Below are 12,357 nucleotides of genomic sequence, written 5' to 3' on the forward strand. Positions count from 1 at the left end.
TTATATAAACATATATTTACATATAAATAAAATACTATATTTATTTATTTACTTTTCTTTAAGAGACAGGGTCTTGCTCTGTTGCCCAGGCTGGAGTGCAGTGGCAAGATCAGCCTCCTGGACTCAAGCTCTCCTCCCACTTCAGCCTCCTGGGTAGCTAGGGCAACAGGCACGTGCTACCTCATCTGGCTAATTTTTAAATTTTTCATAGAGATGGTATCTTGTTATGTTGCCCAGGCTGGTCTCTAACTCATGGCCTCAACTGATTCTCCTCCTGCCTTGGCCTTGCAAGTGCTGGGATCACAGGTGTGAGCCACTGTGCCCGGGATCCCTGTATATTCTTAACTGGAATGAAGGAAAGTAAGACTTGGGTTGGGAGAGTGAAGAAAATAAATAGTTTACTGAAGGTCCTAAGGTGGTTATGATGGTAGCCTCCTCCACCAGCCGAGCATTTTTACATTCACAATTTTATTTGATGTGGTCTATGCTGAAAAGGTGAGGCTGTGTGGGGGAAGGGAAGATCATTTTTAAAAGGCTAATTCTCTAGGAAAATACTGCCTGAAATTCAAGTGATTGCTTGAGGAATAAAGCACTTTGTAATTCTTTCTAACTACAAAATTCAAAGGGTATGATTTAAAATTAGATTCTAGGCTGGGCATGGTGGCTCACACCTGTAATCCCAACACTTTGGGAGGCCGAGGCTAGAGGATCACTTGAGCTCATGAGTTTGAGAACAGTCTGGGCAACACAGCGAGACTCCATGTCTACAAATTTTTTTTTTTTAATTAGCCAGGCATGGTGGCAAGCACCTGTAGAAGCTAGGTGGGAGGATTGCTTGAGCCCAGGAGTTGGAGACCGCAGTGAGCAATGATCATGGAACTGCACTACAGCCTGGGCAACACAGCAAGACCTTGTGTCAAGAAAAATAATTTTAAAAATGAAAGATAGAGGCCAGGCATGGTGGCTCATGCCTGTAATCCCAGCACTTTGGGAGGCTAAGGTGGGCAGATCGCTTGAGACCAGGAGTTCAAGACCAGCCTGCCCAACATGGTGAAACCCATCTCTACTAAAACAAAATACAAAAATTAGTTGGGCTTGATGGCAGGTGCCTATATTCCCAGCTGATGCAGGAGAATCACTTGAACCTAGGAGGTGGAGGTTGCAGTGAGCTGTGACTGTGCCACTGCACTCCAGCCTGGGCGACAGAGCAAGACCCTGTCTCAAAAACAAAACAAAACAAACAAACCAAAAAACCCAAGAAAGATAGGCTGGGCACAGTAGCTCACTCCTGTAATCCCAGCACCCTGGGAGGCTGAGATGAGCGGATCACTTGAGGTCAGGAGTTGGAGACCAGCCTGGCCAAAATGGTGAAACCCCGTCTCTACTGAAAATACAAAAATTAGCCAGGCATGGTGGTGCGTGACTGTAATCCCAGCTACTCAGGAGGCTGAGGCAGGAGAATCCCTTGAATCTAGGAGGCAGGGGTTGCAGTGAGCCGAGATGGCACCACTGCACTCCAGCCTGAGCAACAGAGCGAAATTCTATCTCAAAAAAAAACAGATAAAAATTAGATTCCATAATATTTCCTAAATAATAAATACAAATCTAAAAATATTAAGGATGTGTAATAAGACACCTGAGCACAGAAATCAAAGTTTTAAAATCCAAATTTAAAAAATCAGGGGCCGGGTGTGGTGGGTCACCCCTGTAATCCTTACACTTTGGGAGGCCAAGGTGGGCAGATAGCCTCAGCTCAGGAGTTCAAGACCAGCCTGGCCAACATGGCTCAACCCTATCTTTACAAAAAATACAAAAAAATTAGCCAGGCGTGGTGGCATGTGCCTGTAGTCCCAGCTACTTGGTGGGGGCAGAGGTGGAAGGATTGCTTGAGCCCAGGAGGTTGAGGCTGCAGTGAGCTGAGATTGCACCAATGTACTCCAGCCTGGGTGACAAAGTGAGACACTGTCTCAAAAAGAAAAAAAAAAAAAATCAAAGTTCATCTAAATTCAACTGTCAGATTTCTAATATTTTATCCTTGACTTCAAGGCTGTAATGTAAAATACAGCTTTTTTTTTTTTTTTTTTGAGATGGACTCTCACTCTTGTTGCCCAGGCTAGAATGCAATGGCACGATCTCAGCTCACCACAACCTCCACCTCCTGAGTTCAAGCGATGCTCCTGCCCCGAGTAGCTGGAATTACAGGCATGTGCCACCATGCCCGGCTAATTTTGTATTTTTAGTAGAGATGGAGTTTCTCCATGTTGATCAGGCTGGTCTCGAACTCCCAACCTCAGGTGATCCACCTGCCTCGACCTCCCAAAGTGCGGAGTCTCGCTCTTGTCGCCCAGGCTGGAGTGCAGTGGCACGATCTCGGCTCACTGCAACCTCCGCCTTCTGGGTTCAAGCAATTCTCCTGCCTCAACCTCCAGAGTAGCTGGGATTACAGGTGCACACCACCACGCCTAGCTAATTTTTGTATTTTTAGTAGAGAGAGGGTTTCACCATGTTGGCCAGGCTGTTCTCTAAGTCCTGACTTCAAGTGTTCCGCCCACCTCAGCCTCCCAAAGTGCTGGGATTACAAGTGTAAGCCACCGCACCTGGCCAAAATACAGCTTCTTAGGAGGAAGGAAATAATCGGGAGTACTCTAGAGGTGGAATATATGGACCGGGGTAGACATAGTGTTTGTGTTTTTAAACTAACTGGGCGAAGCCACAAGCAGAAAGTGTGATTGACTGGGGGCTGCGTGCATGCCTGGGCTTGGCACCGTACCTGGGAGAACTTCAGCACCTCCACGCCAGCGTTCTCCAGCTCCTCTGTGCAGTTGGTGCTGATCATTGAATCAAAACTTCTAAGTACCTGCATATCAACATAGGGATGGGTAATGCGAGAAGAAGAAAACTTGAGCAAAGACACACTACAAACTTGGGAGAAAAACTTCAGCATTATCTCTCCCCTAATTATTTCCTCCTTACTTATGGCCATATTGGGAGTGGAGTATTAATAAATTTCCTATTTTCCTACATCACCACCACCATCTGCAATACATATGACTTCACCAACTCCTGTCCTACAGTTAAATGGACAGCCATTGTCCACTGTCTTCTCCTCGCAAAGCTTGCTTCACTTTTCCTTAAGTCCAGGGAACAGAAATTCTCTTTCCACTTTTCGTATCTCAAGGTCTGCTTTCCCTCTGATATGACTGAAGGGAAGGTTCGCTAGCAAAATCTTGTCTAGCCATAAATCTCAACAGTATGGCCTTGGAGATATATCTGTGACCATCCACATGTGGAGTTCAGGTGGGAGGTCATGAGTTATTCACAGAGTAGTTCTTTTTTTCTTTTTTGAGAGGGAGTCTTGCTCTACCACCCAGGCTGGAGTGCAGTGGTACCATCTCAGCCCACTGCAACCTCCGCCTCCCGGATTCAAGCAATTCTCCCGCCTCATCCTCCCGAGGAGCTGGGATTACAGGCGCCCGCCACCATGCCTGGCTAATTTTTCTATTTTTAGTAGAGACAGGGTTTCGCCATGTTGGCCAGGCTGGCCTCGAACTCCTGACCTCAGGTGATCCGCCCACCTAGGCCTCCCAAAGTGCTGGGATTATAGGTGTGAGCCACCATGCCCAGCCACAGAGTAGCTCTAAAATGGAGTTAACACTGGGAAAAAAAGGGAGAATGAACTTGGTGCATTTGGGATGGGAGAGGGCAGGAAGCCCAAGTAGATGTGGCTCTCTGCAAAGTAGCCAATTTTACAGATGCAAGAATTACCCCCTTTATTGACAGACTGCTGCAGTTTATTTACTTATCTATATATAAATTCAAGCTAGGAACTCCTCTACCTTTCCCCATCCTTCTAATTTGCTGGATATATTCTAGCAAAATAATACTTACCTATGAAAAAATATTATTCAGGACCTCAATCTCCTGGAGCTAATTATATAACCAGTTTCAAAGCCACAGAGAAAGTTCCTTAAAGTACACACTGCCTAGGATTCTCAGAATCCCTGTCTCCCTCCATCTGCTCACATAAGAATTAGAATCATAGCGTCTTGGTAGTCAGGGATCTGATAAATTCTGTCCCTGCAGAACTAGGCCCCAAAGGCATTATGTGGCTTGCCTAAGTCACAAGTTTGTTAGGGACAGTCAGCTGCCAAGGCTAGAGTGCAGTGGCACAATCTTTGCTCACTGCAGCCTTGATCTCCTGGATTCAAGTGATTCTCCTACCTCAGCCTCCCAAGTAGCTGCAACTACAGGCGTATACCACTACACCTTGCTAATTTTTTAATTTTTTGTAGTAGAGATGGGGGTCTCACTATGTTGCCCAGGTTGGTCTTGAACTCCTCCCTGCTACTTGGGAGGCTGAGGCAGGAGGATAGCTTGAGGCCAGGAGTTCAAGACCAGCCTGGGCAACATAGTAAGACCTCATCTCTAAAAATACATATAAAGTAGTCAGGTGGCGCATGCCTGTAATCCCAAGCACTTTGGGAGGCCGAGGTGGGCGGATCACTTGAGCTCAGGAGTTTGAGACCAGCCTGGGCAACATGGTGAAACCTCACTGGGTGTGGTGGCATGTTCCTGTAGTCCTGGCTATTTGGGAGGCTGGGGTGGGAAGATCGCTTGAGCCCAGAAGGTTGAGGCTGCAATGAGCCATGATGCGCCACTGCACTCTAGCCTGGGCAACACAGTGAGACCCTGTCTCAAAAAAAAAAAAAAAAAATTAGTCAGGGCATGGTGGCCCACACCTGTAGCCTCAGCTACTCGGAAGGCTGAGGCAGGAAAATCCTATGAGCTCAGAAGGCTGCAGTGAGCTATGATCACGCCACTGTACTGCAGACTGGGTAACGTAGCAAGACTCTGTCTCTTAAAAAAAAAAAAAGTTCAAGTGTATGATCTACAAGATTCCCTTTAATGTAAGCTCGTTCGACCTGCAGCCTGCAGGCCGTGTGCGGACCAGGATGACTTTGAATGTGGCCCAACACAAATTTGTACACTTTCTTAAAATGCTATGAGATTTTTTTGCAGTTTTTTTGTTTTTTGTTTTGTTTTTTGTTTTGAGACAGAGTCTTGCTCTGTTGCCCAGGCTGGAGTGCAGTGGTGCAATCTTGGCTCTCTGCAACCTCTGCCTCTTGGGTTCAGGCGATTCTTATGCCTCAGCCTCCCGTGTAGCTGTGATTAGTTGCCTGCCACCATGCCTGGATAATTTTTGGATTTTTAGTAGAGATGGGGTTTCACCATGTTGGCCAGGCTGGTCTCCAACTCCTGACCTCAAGTGATCCACCCGCCTCAGCCTCCCAAAGTGCTGGGAATTAGAGGCGTGAGCCACTGTGCCCAGTTTGCAATTTATTTTTTTATTAGCTCATCAGCTATTGTTTGTGTTAGTGTATTTTATATGTAGCCCAAGACAATTCTACTTCTTCCAGTGTGGCTCAGGGAAGCCAAAAGATTGGACACCCCTGCTTTAATGCAAAGAATTTAGTAAATTGTTTGGAATGAGTGGTAACAATCTAACATTACTTGATCATATAAAATTGATTTCCAGAAATTAATAAATTAACCTGGCGGGGCTCGGTGGCTCACACCTGTAATCCCAGCACTTTCGGAGGTCGAGGTGGGTGGATCACCTGAGGTAGGGAGTTCGAGACCAGCCTGGCCAACATGATGAAACCCCATCTCTACTAAAAATACAAAAATTACTTGGGCATGGTGGTGGACGCCTGTAATTCCAGCTACTCGGGAGGCTGAGGCACGAGACTCGCTTAAGCCCAGGAGGCAGAGGTTGCAGTGAGCCGAGATGGTGCCACTGCACTCCAGCCTGGACAAAAGAGTGAGACTCTGTCTCAAAAAATAAAAATAAAAAAATAAATTAACCTAACAGTCTGTTTAATTTAGCTAATAGTTATGTTTAGGCCCCACGTCTCCCTATGAGGGCATCTCATGACTATCTACCACTTAGTGATGAAATTACCAGCCAATTTGACCAACTCAAAATTATCATCATCAACCAGCAACTGGGAGGGATATAGGCCAAATTCAGGTAACTTGGATACAGCACCATATGAAACCAACCAAATGACCCCCACACCTGCTTTGCACCCTAGTATTTAACGACAACATAAGAAAAAATTCTTCATTTTTTAAATTAACATCAAGAAAAGAGAAAAGAAAAAGGTGGAATTTACCTTATCATGCCGTATCATCAGTGATGTCTTAGAACCCAGGGCTGAGAGGATCCCTGCCATCTCCACAGCAATGTAACCTGCACCAACAATGACGCTGCGGCTGAGATGCGAGCAGAGGGTTAGTATTTTTAAATAAACTAATTTTGGAATAATTTCACATTTACAGAAAAGTTGCAGAGATAGTACAGAAATTTCCCTTATTATACCCCTTGATCAGTTTTCCCTAAAGTTAATATTTTACTTAACTAGGGTACCTTTGTCAAAATAAGAAATTGACATTGGTACATTACTAACGACTAAACCCTAGACTGCAGATTTTCACTTTTTCCCTTTTTTTTGAGACAGGGTCTCTGTCACCCAGGCTGGAGTGTAGTGGTGTGAACACGGCTCACTGCAGCCTCAACCTCCAGGACTCAAGCGATCCTCCAGCCTCAGCCTCCTGAGTAGCTGGGACTACAGACATTCATCGCCACACCCAGCTAAGTTTTATATTTTCTTTTGTAGAGACAGAGTCTCACCATGTTAGCCCAGGCTAGTCTTAGCTCCTGGGCTCAAGCAATGCTCTTACCTTGGCCTCCCAAAGTGCCGGCATTACAGGTGTAAGCTACCTTGCCTAGCCCAGTTTTTCTATTAATCTTTTTTTTTTCTGTTCCAAGATCCAATCCTGGATACCACTGCAACTTTAAGTAGAAAATATTCCTTTGAGCCTGGGCAATATAGTGAGACCCCATCTCTACAAAAACATAAAAGTAAGACCAGGCACGGTGGCTCATGCCCGTAATCCTAGCACTTTGGGAGGCTGAGGTGGGTGGATCACCTGGGTCAGGAGTTCGAGACCAGCCTGGCCAACATGGTGAACCCCGTCTCTACAAAAAATACAAAAAGTTAGCCAGGTGCAGTGGTGTGTGCCTGTAATCCCAGCTACTCGGGAGGCTGAGGCAGGAGAATTGCTTGCCCTTAGGAGGCAGAGGATGCAGTAAGCCAAGATTGCACCAATGCACTCCAGCCTGGGAAACAGAGCGAGACTCTGTCTCAAAAAAAAAAAAAAACAAAAACAAAAAACAAAAAAACCTAAAAGTAAAAATAAAAATTATCCAAGTATGATGGTCCATGTCTGTGGTCCCAGTTACTTGAGAGGCTGAGGCAGGAGGATAACTTGTGTCTGGGAGGTGGAGGCTGCAGTGAGCTATGACTATACCACTGCAGTCCAGCCTGGGTGACAGAGCAAAAGACCTTATCTCAAAAGAAAAGAAAAATCCTTAATATCCCCTCACAGAAGGAAAATACATTTTTCATTGTTTTTAAAGCTCTTTAGCCTCATTTCTTCAGAGAGGAAAAAACTCTGTGCAGAGACAATATCTCCCTATGTTGCCCAGGCTGGTCTCGAACTCCTAGGCTCAAGCGATCCTCCGGCCTGAGCCTCCCAAGTAGCCGAGACTACCAGCATGTGCCAACACACCCAGCTAATTTTTGTATTTTTTTTGCAGAGATCGGGTTGTGCTGTGTTGCCCAGGCTGGTTTCAAACTCCTGGGCTCAAGAAATTCGCTCGCCTCAGGCCTCCCAAAGTGCTGAGATTACAGGCATAAGCCACTGTGCCTGGCTTCTGGAACTGATCTTTCAGGCGGCTGAATCCCTAAAAGATTTCTCTTTACCTTGTTACAGCCCCAGGACTACTCATGCACAGTATTCCACAAGGTTCATGCTCCATCCAAACAGAAGCCCCCTCAGTGCAAAAACTAAATCACGCTATCTTCCCTACATTATTTATGTACTTGCCCAATTATTACTTATTCACCAACACCGTAACAAAGATAAAGTAGACTTGAAGAATCACATATCAATTGTAAATTCATTTTCTCGTGTTTCAGAGCCTTTTGTTGATGACATGCATAAATGTAAATATTTAAAATTACTAATGAACAGCTATCTATAATGAAACTTCTTTGAGGGTGAGTCCGGAATGAAATTACATTATCCAAACATAATGAGTCATGACTGTATGTCTCACTACATCCTCACATATGTCATGTCACTCAACCCTAAAATCAAACAATGCAGGGTGGATCACAGGGAAGGAAGGCTGTTCTCTAACACATTTCTGCGACCTGATAGCAAACCAAAAAAGACTGTATGCTTTTCTTAGAACTCCTCCAAGTCAGAAGCCTGCCATGTCTGAGTATCTTCAAGGGACATTTTCACCATCCTATGGAACTGCAAAGCAGCTCCCTGGTCCTTTCTGAACTGCCTCGTGCTGTCTGAACTGTCCATGACTCTGGGTGAATCAAAGTGAAGACAGGCTCATGGACTATGAGTCACTCTCCCTAAAAGCCCTTCTAAAAGCATAGGATTAGGACCTCAAACTGGATTAGCACAGCCCCTGAGGGAGCAGAAGAGTTGAGCAATGCAAACTGCACAGTGAGTGCCACTCAGAAGATGAATGAAGGCCAGTCCCTGCGCCAACACATTGGGTCCCTCCACCTGTTTCCAGGCATCACCTCTTCTCACAAGTGACAGGAGCATCCCTCTAAACTAGAAAGCCTGCAATGTACAGCAACTTCAAATCGGAGAAACAAACTTCCTCATGATCTTTTTGCCCCTCTATGAATCTAAATCCATTCAGCACGGTGGCCCATGCTTGTATTCCTACTGCTTTGAGAGGCCAAGGTGGGAGGATTGCTTGAGGCCAGGAATTCTACACCAGCCTGGACAACAGAACGAGACCCCATCTCTACAAAACTTTAAATTAAAAAGTTAACCAGGTATGGTGGTGCACGTTTGTAGTCCCAGCTACTCGGGAGGCTGAGGTGAAAGGATTGCTTGAGCCCAAGAGCTCAAGGCTACCACAAGCCATGATGGCACCACTGCACTCCTGCCTGGGTGATGGAAGAAGACCCTGTCTCTAAAAAAAAAAAATGTTTTTTCATTAAAAGAAAATCTGGCCAGGTGTGGTGGCTCACACCTGTAATTCCAGCACTTTGGGAGGCGGAGGCGGGTGGATCACCTGAGGTCAGGAGTTTGAGACCAGCCTGACCAACATGGAGAAAACCCATCTCTACTAAAAATACAAAATTAGCGGGGTGTGGTGGCACTCTCTCTCTCTCTTTCTTTCTTTCTTGGTGTGATTTTGTCTCACTGCAACTCCGCCTTGAGAATTCAAGTGATTCTCCTGCCTCAGCTTCCCGAGTAGCTGAGACTACAGGCCCGCACCACCACACCCAGCTAATTTCCATAGTTTTAGTAGAGACAGGGTTTCACCATGTTGGCCAGGCTGGTCTCGAGCTCCTGACCTCAGGTGATCTGCCCGCTTCAGCCTCCCAAAGTGCTAGGATTACAGCCATGAGCCACCACATCTGGCCAAAACCAGCTATTCTATTCTAAAATACAAGCTACTTTAGACACATTCTTAATTGATGCTGTATTAAGTTGAAGAAAGAAGACAGTTTTAGGACTTTGCTATGCAGTCTTCAAATTACCCTGCATTTGACTTTGGCCTCTGATTGAAAGCATGAAAGATTTGAGGGATCTACTGAGGAGTTCTAGGAATGAGATATACAAGGTCATGAAAAGAGAAGCTGTAAGAGGAGGGAATTCAGGAAAGGCCTACATTAAATGCTTGGGAGGAGAAGACGAAGAAAAGTTACCAGGAGACAGTAAGGAAGAATGAGTCACTGAGGTCAGGTCAGGTTGGCTTACCTGGGCAATTCTTCCAGCTGAAAAAATCCATCGCTGGTTATTCCTAAGCTGGCACCTATGTAGAAAAAGGCAACATAGATCACACAAGACTGCTCTTTCTCTTGCAAAGTAATCACAACATTTTATGCCAAAAACCAAACACTTTCACAGCCAATGTAGTCTCCGTTTTGACAAGTTTTGTTAAAGTCTCTGCTTGGAAAGCTGCCAACCAAATCCTCCCTGAGTCAACATTTTTATTTTCTCTCTAGAAACAGAAGCCATGATGGCTAAATAACTTTTACATTTCTCTGAAGAATGAAGATCTCAGTGGTCATGAACAGACTCTGCTGGATCTGTTCACCCTCCCACCCCAAGGGCAGGTAGGAACCCTGGGGCTCAGCTCATTACAGGTGTGAGACACCGTTCCTGCCTGAAAAGACAAATTTCTATGTAGTTCAAAATCTATGTGGCCTGGCCAACGTGATGAAACCCTGTCTCTACTAAAAATACAAAAATTAGCTGGGCGTGGTGGTACGCACCTATAGTCCCAGCTACTTGGGAGGCTGAGGCAGGAGAATCACTTGAACCTGGGAGGCGGAGGTTGCAGTGAGCCGAGATTGTGCCACTGCACTCCAGCCTGGGAACAGAGCAAGATTTCGTCTCAAAAAAAAAAAAAAAAAAAAAAAATCGATGTGGCCCTTTCCTCTCTGCTTATTCTTTCAAAGGTTTCAACCTATATGGTGTATACATTGAATTACAAGAGGTACAACCTATATAGTGAAATATACATGTAGTGAAAAGGAGATTGAAACCTTTGGATATAGGATAGCAGGTCCTATCTTGCAGGACTTCCAAATGCATTCTTCCAGGTTTGACCTTCTCCCCAGGTTGCAGTTCCATGTTTCTAACTATCTCGCCACACAATTTTACATTGGCTTCAAACTTAGTCTATTTAGAACTGAACCTTAATTTTATCTTCCAACCCATATCTCTCTCAAGTTTACCACTTCAGTTACCACCTGCTCCCAATAATGCAGACAAAGCCTTCAGCTGTCAACTGCTGATTCCTTCTCTCAGTAGCCCCCCACCCTCATTTCTCATCAGTTATTAAATATATTAGGCCAGGTGCAGTGGCTCACACCTATAATCCCAGCACTTTGGGAGACTAAGACAGGCAGATCGCCTGACGTCAAATGTTCGAGACTAGCCTGGCCAACATGGTGAAACCCCGTCTCTACTAAAAATACAAAAATTAGCTGAGTATGGTGGCGCATGCCTGTAATCCCTGCTACTCAGGAGGCTGGGGCAGGAGAATCGCTTGAACACAGGAGGCAGAGGTTGCAGTGAGCCAAGATCCTCCCATTGCACTCCAGCCTGGGCGACAAAAGCAAAACTCTGTCTCTGAACAAACAAACAAACAAAAAAATATATATGTTGCATTTTGGCTGGGTGCAGTGGCTCACACCTGTAATCCCAGCACTTTGGGAGGCCAAGGTGGGCAGATCAACTGAGGTCAGGAGTTTGAGACTGGCCTGGACAACGTGGCAAAACCCCACCTCCACTAAAAATACAAAAAAAATTAGCTGGACATGGTGGTGCGTGCCTGTAGCACCAGCTACTAAGGAGGCTGAGGCAGGAGAATTGCTTAAACCCGGGAGGCAGAGGTTCCAGTGAGTGGAGATTGCGCCACTGCACTCCAGCCTGGGTGGCAGAGCAAGAATCTGTCTCAAAAAAAAAAAAAAAAATTCACCTTGATAATGGATCTTATGAAGCTAATCCATGGAAAATTCAAAAGATGTATAAACTATGTTCACCATCCACAAAGTCCTTATAATCTAGCTGGGAAAAAAGAAAGATATCGCTTGAGCCATCTCCCATCTAAACCTCCTGGTCAAGGCCTTAGTGAGCTGTGATCACACCACTGCACTCCAGCCTGGACAACAGAGCAAGACCCTGTCTCAAAAAAATAAAATAATATAAATTAAAATAATAGGCCGGGCACAGTGGCTCACGCCTGTAATCCCAGCACTTTGGGAGGCCGAGGTGGGCCCATGTGACCAACATGGTGAAACTCTGTCTCTACTAAAATACATAATTAGCTGGGCGTGGTGGCGGACACCTGTAATCCCAGCTACTCGGGAGTCTGAGGCAGGAAAATCGCTTGAACCCAGGAGGTGGAGTTGCAGCGAGCTGAGGTTGCGCCACTGCACTCCAGCCTGGGTGACAGAGCCAGACTCTGTCTCAAAATAAATAAATAAATAAATAAATAATAAAATAATAAAATGCAAAAGCAGTTATGACCATCTCTGAGATTCCTTACAGCTTTAATCTTCTATAAGTCTCTACTTAAAAGAGAAAAATATGCATATAAAAGCTTACTTAGCTACTCAAGCTACATCCTTACAAGATTTCTCTCTCTTGAACAAAACAATAAATTATCACGTGTCTTGTAAATAACAACCCGTTTGACAAACTGAAGCTGGAAACAATGTATGCTAAGCTAAGAAG

General features: G+C 45.2%; 1 protein-coding gene across 1 annotated transcript in view; it reads right to left on the bottom strand.

Annotated features, from left to right (window-relative positions):
• The window catches only part of GSR (glutathione-disulfide reductase), a 52,726-nt gene that overhangs the window by 12,017 nt on the left and 28,352 nt on the right, over positions 1-12,357 (bottom strand). The window contains exons 6-8 of the mRNA XM_031014026.3: positions 9,871-9,925; positions 6,177-6,276; positions 2,771-2,857 (exon numbers count right to left, since the gene is read on the bottom strand). Coding sequence (XP_030869886.3) covers positions 2,771-2,857; positions 6,177-6,276; positions 9,871-9,925 — 242 coding nt within the window. The remainder of the gene's footprint in view (positions 1-2,770; positions 2,858-6,176; positions 6,277-9,870; positions 9,926-12,357) is intronic.

This window comes from Gorilla gorilla, chromosome 7 (assembly GCF_029281585.2).
Source record: "Gorilla gorilla gorilla isolate KB3781 chromosome 7, NHGRI_mGorGor1-v2.1_pri, whole genome shotgun sequence".
NCBI classification, from domain to species: domain Eukaryota; kingdom Metazoa; phylum Chordata; class Mammalia; order Primates; family Hominidae; genus Gorilla; species Gorilla gorilla.